This window comes from Pygocentrus nattereri, chromosome 16 (assembly GCF_015220715.1).
Source record: "Pygocentrus nattereri isolate fPygNat1 chromosome 16, fPygNat1.pri, whole genome shotgun sequence".
Lineage (NCBI taxonomy): Eukaryota > Metazoa > Chordata > Actinopteri > Characiformes > Serrasalmidae > Pygocentrus > Pygocentrus nattereri.
In genome coordinates this window covers 25,833,957-25,857,147 of record NC_051226.1, presented here as the reverse complement: position 1 = coordinate 25,857,147, position 23,191 = coordinate 25,833,957, and the positions used below count along the sequence as shown (strand labels likewise).

The window sequence follows — 23,191 nt, the reverse complement described above, 5'->3', positions numbered from 1 at the left end:
TCTCTCTTCCTCCCCCCCCCATGTGCACACACACACACACACACACACGCTCCATCTTTCTGCTGTGTCCTCTGACCGGTGACTCTGGAGTAATGGTCTCCCTTCATTCTTCACGCGTCAGGAAGTGTCAGAAGCCTCTTTCGTCCACCGCAGAAATGCTAATTACCGTATCCTTTAGCGCCCCAAAGCTGATGTATTATTCGGCAGCAGTAACTAAGGCAATTCTCTTGACCATTCCCTCTATCGATTGCCAAAAAGGATGATAATGACTAAATAACAAAAGGCATGTCTCTGTTATTTGCATGAGACAGTGTGATGGAGAATTTCAATTTAGGAGCCACAGTGGAATATACTTCATTCAATAAATGTCCACTAGAAAGGTCAACCATATAGCTGTGAGGTTTTTTTTTTTCAAGTTTTTGATTATGTTATTAAATGAACATAGTATCAGCTAATTTAGATTTTCAAATCTGGTCAGTTTTGATAGTAGAATTACATTTTAGATGAATATTCAAACCTGTATGCTATATTATTAATAATGCAATAATTACTATTATTATGCCAAAAAGCAACAATAATAATAACAGTTATAACAACAGTTGCACTGTGTTGTGTGTAATACTAATGGTACTATATGATTTAATAATTTATACTTTCAATTATTTGAAATATTATTATTGTTGTTGTTGTTGTTGTTAATGTATCAACAACAACACTAATAAAAATAATTGTATGTGATTATTTTATTTTAGTTTACTATTACTTAGGACCCTTATTGTTGTGTGGTGATGTGCCCCTTCATTATCTGTCTGCTTCTTTAGGATGGGCAGTGCTCTTGTTAGTGTGGTTCCCATTGACCATTAAAGCATAATGAATAGGCCGTTAGTTCTGACTCACCGCTTCCACTGCCACATTTATAAATGTCAAGAATGTGTTAATAACTAAAAATGTCAGGTAAACGAAAGTATGAATATCCTAATTTCAGCACAGCTCAGAAAAATGCTTTTTGCATCAAAGATGCAGTGTTTGCTGCATGGCTCCAAAGTGTGTAGAAATATGTGGATGTGGCGCAACCTCTAATCATTCAACAGTGAGGAGCCTCACACTATGACCTTATATAGATGTTCCTTGCTTGAGAAACAAGACAAAAAAACAAAACAATAAGATACAGTGCCAGGATTTGTCCATTGAAGATGGGAGGGAAAAAAATGGGAGGCAGATTGAACGCAGCATATGAAAAGCAGTGTGTCTCCCTTTGCAATGTTAAAGTGACAATGCCGCCCTGTTGCTATGGAACCCCTCTGTTGCTAAGCAATGAGTTGATGATTAGAATTTTGAATCCGGAGGAAGAGTGTTATTTTCTTTTTGCTGCTGTGTTTTTAGCCAGCCGTTGCCTTTGCCGGGCTTGCTGTGTGTGACTGCTTCAGTGGAACGCATGTGACCCCAGCCTAACCCTAATCCGTGTGGAATTAGCCAACCGCAGCACAGAATAAACACATATATTATTAAAACCTATTTATAGTGTCAGTAATATAGAATGGTGCTTGTGCGCAAATATGGATTTTGAAACACTTCCAACACCAGCTGGATAGAGAGATCTTGAAAACGATAGTTAGGATCCTTGACATGGCTTAGGGCACAAAGAGGACTGATGTTCAAATAGCTTAGGAGAGATTTAGGGATTTGGAGTCCATACAAGGTTTATTAAATGCTCTTTGAGTGCCAGTAGAGGGCACCCACCTGACGTCACCCAACGCAGATGGAGGCCCCTGCGCTCAAGGTGTGTATTTGTTTAGCGCGATGTCAGGCATACTTATATTACTCTCCCCGATGCCATGATAGCTCATCAACCCTCAAAACTAATTGGGGTAATAAATCCTTGGCAATCCACTGCTAGGCCCGAGGGCTTGCAGCTATATATCATACAGATGGATGCTGCACCTTCTCCCTGGGCCCCCCTACCGGTAAGCACTTTGAGCTCCCTCCCTCTTTTCCCAAAGACAAGGTCCAAACACAAATGCGAGGCATTAGAGTCATCATTACCTGCAGGAAAGAAACATTGCAGTGTCAGTGGAAATGTATTTAAGGAGGGAACTGCTGGCCGGTGAGGATCAGGGGCCCAGGACAAAGCATCCTCACCGTTATTTCTTTGTTTGCAAGTGTCGCTTACCACTGCTTTTCACTGGCAGCTTATTTATGGCTCAACATAAATGTCCAGCAAAGACAGCTTTCAGGGTAAGATTCCAGGTGAAACCCCAAGCTGCTTTGGCCCAGTTTGAGGTGACATGATACCTCTCTTTATTTTCCAATGTTGCGATACTAATATTGAAATCATTACTTTGCATATCAGCCGATTCGATATTTCTTCCTTAAAAAATAATAAGCTTTAAAATGAACTATTTATAAGGGAAGTGCTTCGACTCTACGTAAGATTTGGTGATTTGGAAATGTCTCCAGTGGAAATGTGGAAATGCATGCAAGGTGAAGAAGAATACTTTGTAATGTGGGCTGTGCTTTGGGCCCCTTCCCTGAGCGGATGAATCTGAACCCAAGTTAAAAGACTTTTGAAAGAGATCTCAGTCAAAACTTGATGAACAGCACATCTTCCTGTTATAAGTGAATTACTTGGTTGGTTTCAGAAAGCCAATTTACTGCTCTTTGCTTTTCTTTTGTGTCTTAGTTTGCAGATCAGTGTTGCCAACTTAGCGACTTTGTCGCTATATTTAGCGACTTTTCAGACCCCTCTAGCAACTTTTTTTTTATAAAGCGACTCGTGACAAATCTAGTGACTTTTTCTGGTGTTATTGGAGAGTTTTGGAGACTCTGAGGTGAACTTCAGTTACAGTCCTCAGCGAGCAGCGGGTGCTGCCGTGAGCCACAGCTCCCGCTACAGTGCTCAGTCTCACAGTCAGAGCAGAGCCACACCGCTCCACGTCCACACTGCAAATGAACTTCGCATGCCCAAAGCCTCCACTGACATCACAGAGCGGGATGTAAATATAAATAAAAAAGTTGAAGAAGGAAAAAAAAAAGACAGAAAACAAAAAAAACTAAGTAACTCTGCCAAAGTGTCTCTTTAAGGTCACTTTGCTGATCCCAAGCCTGAATAAAGGAGGAGGGCTGAACGTAGAGTAGCAGTTCCACCCCACATAACAGTATTTTAATGAAATTTGATATGCTAACATTTAACAACACAGGACAAAATTGATTTATGTAATTTACGTAAAAATTATTTATGTAATGTGGGTCTAGACAAAACACTAAAGTCATGAAGGTTTTGAGAGTTTGAGAAGTGACGGCCTGTTTCAAAAAGGCAAAAAAAAAGAATCAACAGAAAAAGTTCATTTATTCAGAGTTCATTTGTAGTTCTAACATATTTGGGGTGTTTTTTACTCACTTTTTTTTCTCCCACAGCGTTATTCCCTACAGCTTCAAATACACGCAAACGGACCATTATGCAAATTAGGTGATGGCGTCATTTGGCGACTTCTAGCGACTTTTAGGACAGCCAATAGCTACTCTCCTTACTGAGGCGCTGGCAACACTGTTGCAGACCAGTAAGCGAAAAGATCCAAACGCAAACGTGAAGCATTAGTGTCACCATTACCTGCAGTAGAAGAAAGACTGCTGTGTCAGTGGAAACACACATAGGGAGAATCCCGCTAGGCCGTGAGGATCGGGGATCTGGAACAAAGCATGCCTGCCGATCTTTCTTCGCTCGCGAGGGTGGCTTTCACTGTTTTTCCCCTCTCTAGCACTCCACTCTCTTTTTACCCCTCCCCACCGCGTTGGGCTCTCTTCCGTGGGATGGGCTCCCGGTGATTTGCCCGCTGTTTAGGAAAACAATGGCATCGGGGGAACGAGCCAGTAGTCTGAACAGAGTCAGCACCTCCAGAGATGCCACCTGCCTTACATTTGTCATTTAAATATGTACACAGATGATAGTGCCATCTGGCTGCGGAGGAAAAGAAAGGAAAAAATGAGCGGAAACGCACAGGATTCTGTGGGAGGGGGGGTGACGGAGCAGCTCGCAGGGATCCCAAAGCACTGAGCAAATAGATGCAAAATGTCAAAGTATGCAAAACGAGAAAAGGCACAAAGAATAATCTAGACATTTGGGGCTCCACGCACCACGATTTGTCTTAGTCAACTAGCTCAGGAATGCTGCGAGTCAGGGTGGGACACCGTGGCCTGGTGGCTTTTTCTCCTTTCCGTTCTATGGATCTTTCTGAATTTCTGCATGATTAAATTGATAAGATGTAAAGAGTCATTCGGAATGGTTTGATGTGAAATGCACCATTCAAGTCAGAATCGTTCATGGTGGTGATAGGAACCAAACGTCTGAAGGGTTTAAGGCTTCTAAAAGCTCGCTCACTGACAATAATTCAATGATTGATTTTGAGCACACTGAGCCAGGCCTGTGACATTGCTTTGCAATAGTTCTGAGATAAGATTGTGGCCTAAAACATAATTTTAGAACACATTCATGGTGGAGGGATACATACAGGGTGTTGTAAGGCAAAACAGTCCACACATAGAACCTGCTTTTCAGATTTATCCTTCTTTGATCCTCATCAACATTATTCATAAAAGCTCAGAAGGTTCACTGGTGGTTTTGGATTGTAAATAAAATGGCTATATTTGTGTTGTAGGCATAGAGATCCCTGGTTCCTATCACCACCACTGTAAAGAAATCCGAGTCTGTAGATTTTTCTAGAACAGAGCATTTCTCATCATACTATATCGATACACTGAAGACTTTTGATTTTACATTTCAACCACTGAATCATGCAGACAATGTAAAATATCAGTCAACTGCCTTGCCTGTAGATGATTTAACATTTTAGATTAGGCATAACCTAATTAAATGATACTTGAGGGCTTATTGCTTATTCTGTGTATGTCAAACCAGCCAGAGTGCTGAGCTTGACAAGCACTCTGTTGTCTTGATGTATGTTCTGCACATTAAACTAATAGTCTTATATACTTGTTGCACTTAAAAAAAGTTTCAGATGTTCTTTTGGAGCCAGTTTCTTAGAGTCCATATTTCCTAAGTCATGATAATAATCAAATAAATGAACCTTATTCAGTGCATGCTGATGAACACATGTCATTCAGTTTGTTCAACTGAAATAGTATTTTGTGTTTCTAGTCTTTAACAAACGGATAAAGTCTGAGGCAGCAGCAACTAAAGAGCTGCAATTTTTGCAATCCACATAAAAGCTGATTTAGCATAAGTGAGGTTCACAGTAGGGAAAACAATGCCAGATAACAGCGCCATTTGTCTTTGTGTATATGTCTTAAACAGCAGTAGCAAAAAGCTAACTCACACACACTTTTATTGATTTGTTAGCATGAAATTCTAATCTTGTCCTATGGGACACTCCAGCACTATAAACATGCAAATGGAGGGTTACCAACAAGCTCTGAGGAAGTTGGAGCTGCCTCTAAGTCTTACCTTGGTGCACAAGCATTTCCATCGAGTGCATCAGCTAGAATCAAAGAGATGGATACAGACAGTTCGACTCCAGATTAAGCCCCATGTTCCATGCTTGTGTTTGGGTTTAGATTAAAACCTCAGCAAATTGGAAGCGTTTGCCGAGGCCTCCTGCGAGGTAGTGTCTCCTCCGGCGGCGGGAAATGGTCGAGATCTGAGGAGGAGACTGGCAGACAATCAAAGATCAAGAGATCTTTCTGCATGCGCCGAGTTGCCTCAGCACTGAGCTTGAGTGAGCCGGACCTGAGTGAGCTGGAACCGAGCCCGACTTTATTAGAGGCAACCCCCGTACTGCCCTTGTCCTTTGCACTTTAACATGTCTCATCAATACTCAGCAAGTTATCTGCCTTGTGCTGAAGCAAGCAAGAATGGGGTCAGGGAATGAAGTCTATGATCAGTGTTGGGTCACTGCACTCCTCACTGGCAGCTAATTTCTGGCTCAATGTAAACATCTCGTAATGAAACGACAACTTTCAAGTTAATGTTCCAGGTGAAACGTACACAGCTGCTTTGGCCCAGCTTGAGTTGCCATTAGAGATGGCATAATACCACATTTACTTTTCTGATACCGATACCAGTATTGAAACCTTAAATATCAGCGATTAGATTTTTCTTCTTCAAAAACTTAATAATCTTTAAACTTAGTTACTTTAAATATTAATCATTCATTTAAAGCAACATCTAAACATTGACCCAGACCTTGTTTTCGAGCCTGTGCATTTGATATGAATACATATAGATGAATGATGTGATGCAAAATGTCCACATCTGACCCAACACCTGACTTTTAAATGACTAATTCCAGTTTTACAGGGTGATTCATAGCGGCACACACCAAATATTACCATGTTTTTTTCTTTAAAAAACTTTAGCTTTAAGATTAGTTTCTAAATGTAGGCTCAAACTACTCAAACTTTCTACTGCCAACAGGTCACTGCTGTCAGAGGAAAACCTTGCATCTCCTATTTTTGTCGTTGTTTGGTTTTTGACATAATTTGAAGATACCTGTTGCCTTTTACATTGTGTGAAAATTTCATGAATAAGAATAGGCCAAAAGAAACAGCCCAAAATGACTCAGAAAAAAGGTCTGGTTTCATTGACTTACATTAAAAGCACAGTAGGTTTTTCCTGTAAAGTTACCATTTTAGAGAAACAAGGTTACAGCCTACAACATCACAACATACAGTGTGAGGGTGCAGCATTCTACGCTGGATTTGTTCCATGATTGGATCAGATTTTCCTTTTCCTTTTCCTTCCAATACCCGACCTAGCATTTTCGGCTGATATCAGCCTGAAACCGATATGCCATCTCTAGTTGACATTACATATGAGCATCCACAACCACATGGAAGATGATGCCACCCCTCATACAATTACATGGACAAGGCAAGAACATAGGCAACTCATTCAGCAGCCTCAAAATGGAAGCTGTTCTGAAGGTGGGGAAATCTATAGAGCAGAGCTTTCAGTACACTATAAGAGGCTCAGATGCAGGTAAGTGGTTTTATTTTGAGCCAAATTGTGGAAGGCCTGAGGGAGCGAGCACATTTCTCCCTCCGTCTCATGGAAGCCTATGCAGGAATATGCAGAAGGAAGAGCGGCCGAGAGATCCCGGGGCTCTCACTGTTTACAACAGGCCGATGAATGTACTTTGACATCTCCTGGGAAAATTGTTGCTGGTTGCCTTCACTACAGCGCAGTGGAAAATGGCTCCACTTATTTTTCCACTGCCTTCGCTTTTTCTCCCTCTCTCTCTTTTTTTCAGAAGGTAGAGATGGGTCTCGGGATGATGGAGATGCAGGGCGTTTGGGAGGGAGGTGGGCTGCCATGTCAATGTGCCAGCAGTAGGTGAACGCGAAGAGAAGAAAAAGACAAAGAAGCATTATAACAAAAGGTCTAAGAGGAGGGCAAGCAAGAAAAGAAACAGAATTATGCAGACCCAGGAAATCCCAGCTCTGAATGTGCTTTATGGTTAATGGGATGGCAGAGTTAAATTGTGACATATGAGAAATAGTATGACTGTATTCCTGGGTTTAGCATGAAGTGTAGAATATTATTTCTCAATACAATGACTGTATTAGTTGTAAATTCACAGCAGTATGGTTGAATTTACATGTACACTTACCATCCAATTGATCAGAAAGACCTACCTAATGCTCATTGGTCACTTTGTGTGGTTTACATAAGGTCTGTCCACTGTCATGCACAATGAGTCTCACACCATTAGAGGTGGGAAGATTTCAGGATTGTCTGCAAATGTTAAAAAAATGGTAACATGATAATCAACTGTTGCTTTTAAATAACATTCAAGTAAATATTTATTAAATTCACTTGAATTTTCCCTAAATCCTAAGCTTAACCTAAACCTAAAACCTAATCCAAATCCTAAACCTGGTCCTAAACCTAATCCTGGTACTAATCCTAACCCCAAAACAAAATCACTGTTGAGAGTTTCACCAGATAGTTTATTAATACTTTGAACACTATAGAAAATCTAGCAGGGGTCTCCAAATAAACTGGGAGCAAAATAATAACTAATAAAACAAAACTATAATAATAATTTGAGCACATTTATGTGGGCTTGTTTTGGGTAGAGTTTGCATTTTTCTAGCAGGTAACTGAACTATTTTCCTTACCAATTGTTGGCATTTTTGAGGTGTGCTGCTAAAACACAAGCCAGTTGAGCTGTTATAGTAGCAGTCGTAGGCTAGTTCATGGCCTGATTTTGCTTTGTCAACTTAAAAATTCCACTAGCACAATAATGCACCATGTTTTCAATATATTGCCAACATGTATTTCAATCATTATATCTCTTGCTTGATTTAGTGTGCATTTGAGTATTAAATCTCAGCGTGCAGCTTGATTAATGGCATGACACAAGCGGTTACTGTGCCACATACCAATAATCTGATTGGTCACTGCTCATCTTATTTGCACAAAGTTCATCCAAAAGGATACAGAGCAGAGCGAGCAGGATGTTAGTGGTTTAATGGCTTGGTTATATGTGCACACTGTTGTCACATTCTTGCACATTAAGAAATCCAAAAACGAGTAAATAAATAAATGACTAATAAACATTGCATGCCATCACTATGTTTTATAAATGTTGCTTACAATTTTAACACCCCCAACTTTCAACTTAAAACAGTGTGTCAAGTCCCTGCTATCTACCTCATTCATCATTGTTTAGATATTATTTGAATAATAGACCATTCTAAACACAGCAGTAACACTGATATGGTAGTTGTGTGGCAGTGTGTGCTGCCAGTACAAGTGTATCAGTTTCTCAGTAAGTGGTGTTGCTGCATTGTAAAAAATAAATAAATACATTTGGTTTTGGTTACAGGAGTTCACAGTGCACAGTATCAGACAGACACTCACATGTAGAGAATAAAATAAAATAAATATATAATCTAACAAAATAAAATGAAATAATACATGCACAGTCATACCTGTAAACCTTACAATGTGCAAAGTATGGGTCTAAAGTTAAAGTGCTGAGTGCAGGGTGTACAGTGGCAGAGAAAGGGATCAATGAGGTGACAGTCAGATAAGTGGGGTCATATGGCAGGTATTTAGGTGCTAGTATAAACACTGGTTTGAGACGGCAGCTCCAGAGGATGGAGTTGAACTTGGTACTATATACCAGTATTTTTGAAGTGCAGTTTGAAGCTGGAATATTGTTTCAGTGTAATATTTTAACTGTTCAAGTGATGGCTTGTGGGGAAAAGCTCGTTTGTAGCCTGGATGTCCTGATCCTCATCTGGCTGAAGCGCTGGCCTGAGGAAAGGAGCTGGAACAGGTGGTGTCCAGGGTGAGAGGGGTCTGTGGAGATCTTCTCTGCATGCTTCCTGGTTCTAAAGGCATGCAGTTCCAGCAGTGTAGGCAACTTAACCCCAATTGTCCTCTCTGCAGATCTGATGATGCACTGCAGTCTTGAGAGGTCATGCTTGGTGGCTGAGCTGCCTCACACAGTGATGGACGTGGTGATGACAGACACTATGATGGTGGTGTAGACCGCACCATCAGCTTCTGGGGCAGGTTGAACTTCCTAAGCTGACGCAGGAAGTACATCCTCTGCTGGGCTCTCTTCATGATTGAGCTGATGTTGCTGTCCCACTTCAGGTCCCTGGCGATTGTTATGCCCAGGAACTTGTAGGACTCTAATGCCATAACAGTTCTGTCCAGGATGGTGAGTGCTGACAGGGCTGGAGGGCTCTTCCTGAAGTCCGCTGTCATCTCCACTGTTTTCACTGTGTTCAGCACCAGGTCGTTGTGGCTGGACCACCTGTTCAACCACCCATCTGTAAGCAGACTTGTCACCATCTCAGATGAGACCAATGACTGTAGTGTCATCTGTATACTTCAAGATTTTGACTGAGGGGTCCATGGAGGTACAGTCATTAGTGTACAGCAAGAAGAGCAATGGTGAGAGGACAGAACCATGTGGAGTGCCTGTACTGATGATCTGGGTGTTTGATGTGAACTTTCCCAACCTCACCTGGTGCTCTCTGCCAGTGAGGAAGTTGGTGATCCACTGGCAAGCGGGGCTTGGATTAGTTTGTTGTGTAGCTGTCCTGAGATGATTGTATTAAAGGTTGAGCTGAAGTCCAAGAAAAAAATTCTTGCATATGTTCCTGGGTGTTCAAGCTGTTGAAGAATAAGCTGGAGTTCCATGTTCACTATGTCGTCCACCGACCTGTTTTCCCGATATGCAAATTGCAGGGGGTCTGAGCAGAGGATATGTGATGTTCTTCAGATGGGAGAGCACCAGTCTCTCAAAAGATTTCATGACTGCAGAGGTCAATGCAATGGGTCTATAGTCATTCAATCCTGTGATGGTTGCTTTCTTGGGAACTGGTACTATGGTGGACCGTTTGAAGCAGGAAGGTACGACACAGCTCCAGTCATTTATTAAAGATACACACACACATGCACATACACATACACATACATATATATACACTGCTCAAAAAAATAAAGGGAACACTCAAATAACACATCCTAGATCTGAATGAATGAAATATTCTCATTGAATACTTTGTTCTGTACAAAGTTGAATGTGCTGACAACAAAATCACACAAAAATCAACAATGGAAATCAAATTTATTAACCAATGGAGGCCTGGATTTGGAGTCACACACAAAATTAAAGTGGAAAAACACACGACAGGCTGATCCAACTTTGATGTAATGTCCTTAAAACAAGTCAAAATGAGGCTCAGTATTGTGTGTGGCCTCCACGTGCCTGTATGACCTCCGTACAACGCCTGGGCATGCTCCTGATGAGGTGGCAGATGGTCTCCTGAGGGATCTCCTCCCAGACCTGGACTACAGCATCTGCCAACTCCTGGACAGTCTGTGGTGCAATGTGGTGTTGGTGGATGGAGCAAGACATGATGTCCCAGATGTGCTCAATCGGATTCAGGTCTGGGGAACGGGCGGGCCAGTCCATAGCTTCAATGCCTTCATCTTGCAGGAACTGCTGACACACTCCAGCCACATGAGGTCTAGCATTGTCCTGCATTAGGAGGAACCCAGGGCCAACCGCACCAGCATATGGTCTCACAAGGGGTCTGAGGATCTCATCTCGGTACCTAATGGCAGTCAGGCTACCTCTGGCGAGCACATGGAGGGCTGTGTGGCCATCCAAAGAAATGCCACCCCACACCGTTACTGAGCCACTGCCAAACCGTTCATGCTGAAGGATGTTGCAGGCAGCAGATCGCTCTCCACGGCGTCTCCAGACTCTGTCACGTCTGCCACATGTGCTCAGTGTGAACCTGCTTTCATCTGTGAAGAGCACAGGGCGCCAGTGACAAATTTGCCAATCCTGGTGTTCTCTGGCAAATGCCAAGCGTCCTGCACTGTGTTGGGCTGTGAGCACAACCCCCGTCTGTGGACGTCGGGCCCTCATACCATCCTCATGGAGTCGGTTTCTAACCGTTTGTGCAGACACATGCACATTTGTGGCCTGCTGGAGGTCATTTTGCAGGGCTCTGGCAGTGCTCCTCCTGTTCCTCCTTGCACAAAGGCGGAGGTAGCGGTCCTGCTGCTGGGTTGTTGCCCTCCTACGGCCTCCTCCACGTCTCCTGGTGTACTGGCCTGTCTCCTGGTAGCACCTCCAGCCTCTGGACACTATGCTGACAGACATAGCAAACCTTCTTGCCACAGCTCGCATTGATGTGCCATCCTGGATGAGCTGCACTACCTGAGCCACTTGTGTGGGTTGTAGAGTCCGTCTCATGCTACCACGAGTGTGAAAGCACCACCAACATTCAAAAGTGACCAAAACATCAGCCAGAAAGCAGAAAGGTACTGAGAAGTGGTCTGTGGTCCCCACCTGCAGAACCACTCCTTTATTGAGTGTGTCTTGCTAATTGCCAATAATTTCCACCTGTTGTCTATTCCATTTGCACAACGAGCTGTGAAATTGATTGTCAATCAGTGTTGCTTCCTAAGTGGACAGTTTGATTTCACAGAAGTTTGATTTACTTGGAGTTATATTGTGTTGTTTAAGTGTTCCCTTTATTTTTTTGAGCAGTGTATATATATATATATATATAAAATGTTCCAATCAGGCATACCATTACAACCACCTCCTTGTTTCTACACTCATTGTCCATTTGATCAGCTCCACTTACTATATAGGTGCACTTTGTAGTTCTAAAATTACAGACTGTAGTCCATCTGTTTCTCTGCATACTTTTTTAGTTACCCTGTTCTTCAGTGGTCAGGACCCCCATGGACCCTCACAGAGTAGATACTACTGGTGGTTAATTTTCAGCACTGCAATAACACTGATGTGGCGGTGGTGTGTTAGTGTGTATTGTGCTCGTACGAGTGGATCAGATACAGCAGTGCTGCTGGAGTTTTTAAATACCGTGTCCACTCACTGTCCACTCTATTAGACACTCCTACCTTGTCAGTCCACCTTGTGGATGTAAAGTCAGAGAAGATAGCACATTTGCTATCTGTGGACTATTCTCAGTCCAGCAGTGGCATTGAGGTGTTTAAAAACCCCAGCAGCACTGCTGTATCTGATCCACTCAGTACCAGCACAACACACACTAAGACACCACCACCACCACATCACTGTCACTGCAGTGCTGAGAACGATCCACCAAATAGATGGATTACATGCTGTAATTGTAGAACTACAAAATGCAGAGAAGAGCAGAGCAGATATAGCCATGTGCTGGCCACACATTTCATCACATAGCAATGTTTAATGCAGTCAATTCACTTTTTAAGTTCTTCATTCAGTTAACCCCAGGTCATTTCATGGCTGTTGTAGTTAACAGAGTAAATTGATGACTAAATAATTCCCAATCCCAGTGCTGCTTACCCCATGCATGGCACATTTTTGTGTTTTCCCCAACCCTACATACCTGACCCAGCCAACAAGACATTTGTTAATTAGGTAATGAATTGAGTCAGGTGAGAAAGCACAAAAACGTGCATAGTGTGGGGTCATAGGACTAGGTTTGGAATAGACCTTAATGCAACATTTTTACTTTGTCTGTTGCCATTGTATTGGTGATTGTTTCAGCAAAGCGTTACTGCATATTTTTAAAGGTGCCTATTAGTATCATTAGCATCTGCTGAACAGGTCAGCCTGTTTTTCAGATGTTTTGTTCATAGTTAATTAATAATGTCATCACTTGTGGAATATTATATCTTATAATTATCTACAATAATTGAATTAATTCAGAGACAAATGCATATTTTTGTGAAACTATTTTGAATCAAGGAGCAGAGTGAGCAGTTGGTGCTCACTAGCTTTTACCATGCATTGTGGGAACTTTCAGGGAACCACGGGACGGATTTTGCCAATAAGACATAGAAAATGGTTGCTTCCTTGGGCAGTACCCTTATTTTTGAACAAGTGAGCTCTTTGAGCTCCCATAGAATCTGACAATTCTAAAAAACTGAGAGATTAACCAGTGTGAAGGCAGATAGCAATGGTTACTAAGCAGTGTTTAGAGAGCTAAGAAAATAAACTGGGGCTCAGGTTGGACTACAGAACTGAGTAGAGAGTGCACACAGTGCCATGGCCACAATGGAAAGTACAGAAAGCTAAAAACTAAATGTCTATATCTTAAAAAAATATATTGTCTATTTGAGGATAACCACTGACCAACACCCTAGATGCTACCCCAAAATTTCTACCATCTCACTGGCTTCTACCCCACACTCAACAACCCTGCTCCAACACTCAACAACCCCCACTTCACACTGCTGCCCTATCAAAATTCCCTGCCATCCCTTTGCCACCCTTAGTAAAATTTCTAGATACGCCTATGCATTGAAGAGATATTGTCTACAGATGCCAAATCCCATATCATCCCCAAGAATTGGCATATAGCAATAGTCCCATCCTATATCATTAATTCTTACATCCCCAATTTAATGACTGTTAATACTCTCCCGAGGGGAAGACTGACTAACTCCTCAATCGGCAAATGACAAATTCGGTAAATTAGTCATACTCCATGAAGGAGATGTATTTTTAAGTAGGTTTTAAACTTCCCTTGACCTCGTACTGGTGTGAACTTGCGTTTATTGGTTCTACATGTTTTGCTTTGTGATTTTTTTTTTGTATTCTCACATCATATAATTTAGATAAAATCATTGCATACATGCTTACTCAGCCTCTTGTGTTGAGTCAAAACACTGGCGTGTCAATCATCATAACCCTATGTCATTTATGAATCTGTTATACTGTGTTGGGGAGAAAGTCTGAATTGGTGCTCTTAGAACTTATTGTTCCCAGTGAGGATCACAAAACACGATGGCTACTTTTTGAAGAGTTTGCATTTTTATTTATATGACTATGTATATGTGCCACAGAGACAGTGCACCACTCATATAGCGTGTACACACTACCATCCAACCCATATCCCATGGAAATATGGCCAGATATATTCCCCAAGGTCCCTCAGCCATGAACACAGAATAGAACACCTGGGATTCTACCAATTGTGTGTGTGTTTTTTTTTTCTGAAAGTACTGCTCAGGAGAGCAACACTCTCCTAGAGTTGATGCAGCTTCATCCCTCTAGTGATAGTCAAAGCTTTGCCACCAGATTGCTGGTCTTGCACAAACCACAAATAGGAATGCTGCTCCTTTGCTATTTTATCGAAAGCCGTTTCCCTCAGGAGGTCACCAAGGACAGGGGCGAGCACTAGTGAAGTACAAAGTGACTCGTAATGAAGCAGAGAGCGCAGCTCCAAACGCCATATGGAGCAGGCCCTGCACTCACTAGGGCTGTGAGATCGAGAGGAGAGCAGAGGAAAGCTTGCACTTCCGTACTCATTTAATACTCTGTTTCCACTCCAGATTCACACAGACACAACCTCAAATGGAGGCCACTTACTTTTAGGCACATGTTCTATGATACTATGCATTGCACATTATTAAGGAATTGGTTTTGGAGACCGTGATGTAAGTGTGGCAAGGTTGGAATGCCATTCAACACATTAGCGTCTAATGTTAAACTTTATGTTTATTTATGTTTAAACTTTATAATGAATAGACAATGTTTCAGGTTGTGAAGTGTCTGTTTGAAAATGGTTACCATAAATGTGTTACATTATGAATAAGAAGGACATTAATAGACACCAAGGCTGTCTGTGTAGTGTTGACTGGAGATAACTGCTGAGTAATGTTGTTAAGATTTTGGATCTCTTTGAATCATTGGTGTACAATTGTGTCAGTATCTACACTATATGCACAAAACTGTGCAAACACCACTTCTAATTAGTGAATTAAGCTACTTTAAGGTGCCCCATTACTGACACAGGCATTCAGTTGTGTACACACAGCATGTATAAACTCCATATAAAATGGGATGCTCTGGAGCAACCACACATGAGCCTAAGATTGCTATGCTCAATGCCAAGCATTGGTTAGAGGGGTATAAAGCCCCTCAGCATTGGACTGCAGAGCAGTAGGAGTGCACCCTTTGAAATGATAGAGCACCATACCTTTAGGATATGCTGGAGTGGTGTTTGCGATCCAGACCTAGCATCCTGACCTCACTAATGCTCTTGTGGTTGAATGCAATGAAATCCTGCCAGCAACGCTCCAACATCTAGCATAAAGCCTTCTGAGATCAGTAGAGGCTGTTACTGCAGCAAAGAGGGACAAACACTGTTAATACTCATGATTTCAGGAGAAACAGTGAATGAGCAGGTGTCTACAAACATTTGGACATATTGTTTAAATAAGGGCCCAACAAATATTTTAGATAACCTGGTTGCTGTGGGCCCTCCTGCACCATGGGCCCCACTGCAAATGCCATTGCCCCAAGTCCAGAGCGCAGGACTTCTAATTTTTTTTGTAAAGATTGTTGGGCTGGACAGCAGAATTAATATTATTTGTATATGCCAGTGTATTAACTGAATGTACAATAACATGTTTCTTTCTGTAGCATTTATCCACCAATGGACTGATCCATCCAAAGGTCCAGAAAACTCAGTATTGATTGGAACAGACTGTTCCCAGAATTGCTGTCTGTAATCCTCCTGTGCTCTAATGCGCACCAAGAAGACTTACCATCATTCAGTGGGAGAATGTTACTGTAAATGCTTAGTGACCTTGTGTCAATGTCATTACAGCTGGCCTCTAGCACTGAAGGGCCTAACTTACAGTGAAGGGTATTTCTTGCTCTGTGCCCAAGGACTCAACTAATCGACCTCTCTTTGTTTGCCTCTCTTTTTTTTCTCCAGGTCCCCCAGTCATTGTGGGAATGAGCATAAACATCGCCAGCATCGACTCAATCTCGGAGGTCAACATGGTGAGTTTTGATTCTACCACACTTACTATGGCTTTGCATTTGAAAAAGTCATCAAAATGTCACTTTCTTTCTCCACTGGCACCACAGTACCCTCCTATCAAGGCAGAATAACTTTATTTATTTAGGCAGGCTTTTTAGGCTTGCATTAGTGATAGGGGAGGCTGGCATCATGTGTTGCAAAACCAATTCAAGTGACTTGCAGTCACTAGCAGACATATTAGAACCCTTCTGACAACAAAATAACATGTGATTTAAACTAGCTTTCCTTTACATGAGATTTAAACTAGCATTCCATTTTATAGGTTAAACTGTAGCCCCCTGAGCTGTTGGCATACCTAGATATGCTCTGGGTAAGGAGGCTAAGGATATGCAAAAACAAAGAATTCTATTGAAGCTGTGCAAAACTGTGTGCAAATGGCAACTAATGACCTTCTTCTTCAATAGTATGAGTCACCATTTGGAAAGAGCCACCGAGGCTTATTAAAAAGTAAATTTCTGCTTTATTGCATCTTGCTGCTCATAATGTATCCATAATATGCATTCGTGATTATGCAGAGCCGACCAATTATGGCGGGCTCGTGGACCTTTTGGCTTAAGTTAACCACCTTAAGATAAGCATCACCCAGGAGCCCTTAAAAGGCAGTTTAAGAGCCGCACTTTGCATTTCTGCTGACAGTACACCCTGCACTCCCACCATGGAGACCCCATGCAGCGTTATTGCATTCATCATTTCCCTACGCCGAGTCAGGGATCTTATGATTTTATGAGAGCCTTAGCCTCAATGGCCAGGGTCTGCGCTCATAAAGCATCTCAAAGGACGACCACTGCCTCTGGATCAACTTTTGCTTTGGAGTATGTTGGAACTACAACCAGCCTGGACAAGGGAAAATTGATTTCAGGTCAGCGCTTCTCCGCAATGGCTTCTGAATGCAGGGTCAGCCTTTTCCGCTTAGGAGCACTTTATGTGGCCTGTGATCAGGCCCCGCACAGCAATCGGATGGCTGGAGTTACTACGCCTCTGGGGAGCGCAGTTCCCAGAAGCCCCTGAGGCGAGCTGTGACCTCATCATCAGAGAGAGTTCTGGCGTGCCTCCTGTCCCAGTCATCAGATTGCAGCCTAGACTCTTTGAGACAGCAGTCTTCACACAACTAAAATAAACCCTGCCTAACAGATGTGTGAAGAAGAGGCTGCGGATTGGAAACACAATAGCTCCACTCGCTCCTTTAGCAGTTCTTTCGCTTCATTCCCGACTGTTAAAAAATCGCAACACCGACAGACTCCGTTTTTATAGAAAGGCAGTTTGAAGATGAAGTCTTGGGGTAGTTAGTTTTACAGCTCTGACATTTCTCACCGTCCAGTTTTGCCTCGGAGAAGGAGATGATGAGGGCAATCAAAATGGAGTTATCAAAAGTGCTCCCAGGGTGAACTCAACAGCCAATACATAGCATAGCATCACTCTTCCCATTAACATCGCTTTCGACTGTGAAGCAGATTATTTGAAATCCCCCACGCTGAAGAAGCATGACCAATCATCCAATACTTTCATTACAACCATTTTGATGGAGTTTGGTTCATGTTTCCATTTTATGCTCTTGCGCATTGTCTTGTACGAATAATGTGTGCACTTCAGCATCATCCTGCAGGTGTGTGAAGTAGCTGTAGTTGCAACATTGCACATCCTTATGATAGTTACATCCTTAACCAGAATCCACAGCACTGTTCTTTGATGCAAACTTTATGTGGGACTGCTACAAGATGTTTGAGGAGACAGCACACTAATAGGAGTACAAATGTGTTTGTGCCCTTTAGACCAAGTCAGAATGTTTTTTAGTATAAAGTCTGGCTCTATATCCAGGTGGATAACTCACATCCAGTCAGCATGAAGCAGCTCAGTTTCCAACATGATTTACAAGAAATACAAATTTAACAGACAAAATACTGGCAATAACAGTGAATTGTGTTGTGTTGGAGGGTCTAATGTCAAATATACCCACTTATGTAATGGATTTACATTTTTCCAGTCTTTCTATAAAGATGGATGTCCAGCACTATTATATAACCAACAGGAGCACCAGAATGATGAGTAGGACAGTATGTACAGAGTTTGACAGAGTTTGACAGAGTCTTCACATTTGACAGAAATGTGAAAAGGTGTCAGCCAGTACGCTAACTGGCAAGAAATTTAACCCTGTTGAAAAAAATCACAGACTATTCAGAGTTTTTGTTGGTTACTGATGCTGTCCAGTAGTCACTAATGTCAAAGTTTATTTTTATAACCCTTTGTAAAAAAAAGGCATTGTGAAAGGTATTGTATTATTGTGCAGCTAATGGCATTTTGTGTTTTGCCTTTGGGTTTATATCACAGTGTAAAGAATTATAATGGTTTAAAAGGTGCTGTGGGACTGATACCAGATGCATCTGATGGTCTCCTAATGGGATCTAAAGTTGTCCTACAGGAAAGGGGTTAGGTCTTGTTTTTGAATGTGAAGCACCCTTTTAAAGTGTATATTTTGTTATTAAAACCTGCAAAAACTAACCACACAAAGTCATGAATTTATCAACCTGGGATGGCTACCTGCATGTCACTGGTACAAGAAGTAAGTTCTCTACTGTGACATAAAACTTTTCATTATACGTTCTATTGTAAGACTCCTTATCCATGTTGTACTTATGCACCACAATGCTTTGGGTGACTTATGGACAGAAGTTCTGGTGAATAGACAAAGGTTACATATGAACAACATCCTAACACAATTTGTTGGAATACTTGAATGCTGTGAAGTGATGGCATTACCAGTTTCATGTAGAAATCTTTTGAACTAGCATTACAATAATGTTTAAATATGCATGGTTTAAACTCGTCATAAGCATCCATGTGATATTTTGTACTTTGTATGCATGTGTTTTTAAGCAACTCCTGATCACCTGTAAAACCTGCCTGTGTTGCGATTTTGGATGCTGGTATGGATGCATGGCCATGCTGGGTGACCAGCTGAACTAGCACCAGACCAACACTAGACCAGCATTTATCCACATTTCAAATTCATGCTGGACAGTGCAATAACAACAATAACAATTTCAAGCAGTGCTTCAGAAGCAACACTTCACTTGTTGTTTGAAGCACTGAACTTTCTTAAAAGGTTAATACTCATAATGCTGATGTTCTTGCCATCTTTCAGCCACACTTTCAGCTTTAGTGACAGCCGCAAAGTGCACGTTGTCTCAAAATGCCTCAGAGCTTAGCTTAGCTAAAACAGTAATGACACTTCCGTTACAGATCTGGATATTTTGACCGAATTCTTGAAATGCAGAGGTCATGTTAAAAATAACTGGTTGATAAAAATAAGCTAGTTTAAAAATAGAGTTAACAGCATGAATGTAGCCAGTCCCACTTCACACATAAGTTCTCAACATCTCTGTTAAATTAAATCATTTACATTTAAACAAGGTCTTTCAGAATGGTTTGATGTGAAAGGTGGCATTCTAGAGAAATTTAAAGGACTTTCAGAACTGTTTACAGCAGTGCTGATAGGAACCAATTGTCTGAAGCGTTTAATCTTTTTAATAAGTTTTAAACTTATTTTTTAAATGTACACTATATTGCCAAAAGTATTCACTCACCCATTCAAATCATTGAATTCAGGTGTTCCAATCACTTCCATGGTGTATAAAACCTAGGCATGCAAACTGCTTCTCCAAACATTTCTGAAAGAATGTGTCGCTCTCAGGAGCTCAGGGAATTTCAGCGTGATACCATGATAGGATGCCACCTGTGCAACAAGTCCAGTTGTGAAATTTCCTCGCAACTAAATATTCCACAGTCAACCATCAGTGGTACAAAGTGGATGTGATTGGGAATGACAGCAACTCAGCCACAAAGTGGTCAGCCACATTAAATGACAGAGTGGGGTCAGTGGCAGTCATGTGACCGGAAGGTTGCCGGTTCGATCCCCTTGGCTGACAGTCCATGACTAAAGTGCCCTTGAGCAAGGCACCTAACTCCCAATTACTCCCCGGGCACTGTGGATAGGGCTGCCCACTGCTCCAGGCAAGTGTGCTCACTGCCCCTAATGTGTGTGTTCACTAGTGTGCATGTATGTGCATGTTTCACTGCACGGATGGGTTAAATGCAGAGGTCTAATTTCACAGTGCGCAAACACAGTGACAAATGGTTCTCAATTCAATTCAGTGGATGCTGAGGCGCATAGTGCACAGAGGTCGCCAACTTTCTGCAGAGTCAATTGCTACAGATCTCCAAACTTCATGTGGCCTTCAGATTAGCTCAAGAACAGCGTAGAGAGCTTCATGCAATGGGTTTCCACGGCCGAGCAGTTGCATCCAAGCCTTACATCACCAAGTGCAATGCAATGTGTCTCGAGTGACGAATCATGCTTTCTGTCTGGCAATCCGATGGACGAGTCTGGGTTTGGTGGTTACCAGGAGAACGGTACTTGTCTGACTGCATTGTGCCAAGTGTAAAGTTTGGTGGAGGGGGAATTATGGTGTGGTGTTGTTTTTCAGGAGTTGGGCTCTGTCACTTAGTTCCAGTGAAAGTTATTCTTAATGCTTCAGCAGATCAAGAGATTTTGAAAAATTTTGTGGGAACAGTTTGGGGATGGCGCCTTCCTGTTCCAACATGACTGCGCACCAGTGCACAAAGCAAAGTCCATAAAGACATGGATGAGTGAGTTTGGCGTGGAAGAACTTGACTGGCCTGCACAGAGTCCTGACCTCAACCCGAGAGAACACATTTGGGATGAGTTAGAGTGGAGACCGTGAGCCAGGCCTTCTCGTCCAACATCAGTGCCTAACCTCACAAATGTGCTTCTGTAAGAACGGCTACATATAAAACAGCTTTCCATAAACACACTCCTAAACCTTGTGGAAAACCTTCCCAGAAGAGCTGAAGCTGTTATAGCCGCAAAGGGTGGGCCGACATCATATTAAACCCTATGGATTAAGAAAGGGACGTCACTCAATTTCATATGCGTGTGAAGGCAGACGAGCAAATACTTTTGGCAACATAGTGTATTTTTAAAATATACATGCATACTTGTAAAGACATATAATAATCAAAAGAAAGCTTTTTTTTCATATTGACTACTAATTTACCATTATCAAATTTATATATGAAAGCTCAAAAAACTCACTGGTTGGTTTGGATAGCAAATAAAATGGCAGTATTTGTGTTGTACACACAACCCTTGGTTCCTGTCACCAACAGTGTAAAAATTTTGAACAATATAATTTCACCTGAAACCACCCTGATGACTTTGTTTGCATCTCAGTAATTGGGTGATTTTGCAAGGCTGATAAATCAGTGGAATTCCTTTTTAACAAAGTGTCACTTTAGATGTCAGTTCATACCAATTCAAGCCAGGCTTATACATTTGAACCAAGCTCTCAGGTGCAGTGTGCACTCTTCTTTGCATTTGAACAGCATTTATCATTTTATGTCCATATGCTGTGTAGTATTCTTGTTTTTCCAGAAAGGAAATGACTACTTATAGTCTGAGTAGTGTAATAATGCGGCCTTACGTGTGTCGTCAAGCAAAGCAATATGGGCAACGTCTGACTGATGACATCATACCATCGTCATGCTCTGTACTCTCATTCAATGTGGCAGAAAGAGAGAGAGAGAGAGAGAGAGAAAGAGAAAGAGAGAGAGAGAAAGAGAAGAGAGAGAGAGAGAGAGAGAGAGAGAGAGAGAGAGAGAGAGAGAGAGATACAGGCAGAGGGCGATATCCTTCTTTGTTTTCTCCTGCAGCCCTTCCATTTAGGGCCACTGGAGGCTTTTTGTCATGTCTCTGGCAGCAGATTTTATTTTAATTTGTTGGAAGAAGTCACTCAAGTATGAAGTTGTTTTTTCTGCCCCCCCCCGCCCCCCACCAACCCCTCCCCTTCTTTAAGAGCAAGTGTGCCTCTTTGATTTATTCATCATGAAGTTACTGCTGAAATTTCTTTGTACTCGGGTGTTTTGAAGACACAGCAAGTTCTATCTGATGTTTTACGTTATTTTTGTTTCCCTGGACATTTCAGAAGTGTGGAATAAAAGGACCACTAAATCAGAGCAACACAAGGCTGCAGAGAGAGAGAGAGAGAGAGAGAGAGAGAGAGAGAGAGAGAGAGATTCACAGACTGTAAAGTGCAGCTACACCAATGCAAAAAATTAAAACATCATAAATCTAATCAATCTATGTCATATTTCTCATTACGACTTACTTTTAGACATTTTTTCTTGTTTTACATGATTTTATATTACTATCTTACTCCATTTGCAAAGAGTTTTATTTGTTTTAAGCAGTTTTAAGCAGTTTCTCAAAATAAGCAAAATTGTCTATACTATGGCAAATGATCTCTCAGTGGAATAAGTTGATTTTAAATCCTTGAAACCTTATACTAAACTTGTAATAGTCTTGCAATAATCATAGAAAATGGAATATTAGATATATTTCCTACATTTGAGATGCTTTGTTTACCTAAGATATTCTTTTTGCAGTATATTTCAACTACTCAACCGCTTAATTATTTATTCACAATTACACTTCCCCAACCTCTCTTACACTCAAGTACATTTACTCATGGTGTGGCATTCATATTTTCACATATTCACTTTACAGAACTATATTTTTACATGTACATATTAATAATTCTATAATTTTATGGCACATCAGTCACTTTTATAACCAATGTCGTTTGCACCTTGCACTTTGCTCTGTGAATTTATTTATTGGCTGTTAGAAAAATCTACTGCAGTGCTCCATCTACAGATAGTTCTTTACCTTGTACAGAAAGTTCTTATACCCTTATATATTTTCTATTGTTCTGTGTTTGATAGATGTCGAATATGTTTCCTACTGTATTGTGTTGTTGCTGCTGGATGCCTAAATTTC

At 41.5% G+C, this 23,191-nt stretch overlaps 1 protein-coding gene across 2 annotated transcripts in view; it reads left to right on the top strand.

The window, feature by feature from the left end:
• gabrb4 (gamma-aminobutyric acid type A receptor subunit beta4) overlaps positions 1–23,191 on the top strand; it is an 83,601-nt gene that overhangs the window by 27,766 nt on the left and 32,644 nt on the right. For both annotated transcript variants that reach the window (XM_017701097.2, XM_017701098.2), the window contains exon 3: positions 16,231–16,298. In XM_017701097.2, the coding sequence (XP_017556586.1) occupies positions 16,231–16,298 (68 nt within the window). The remainder of the gene's footprint in view (positions 1–16,230; positions 16,299–23,191) is intronic.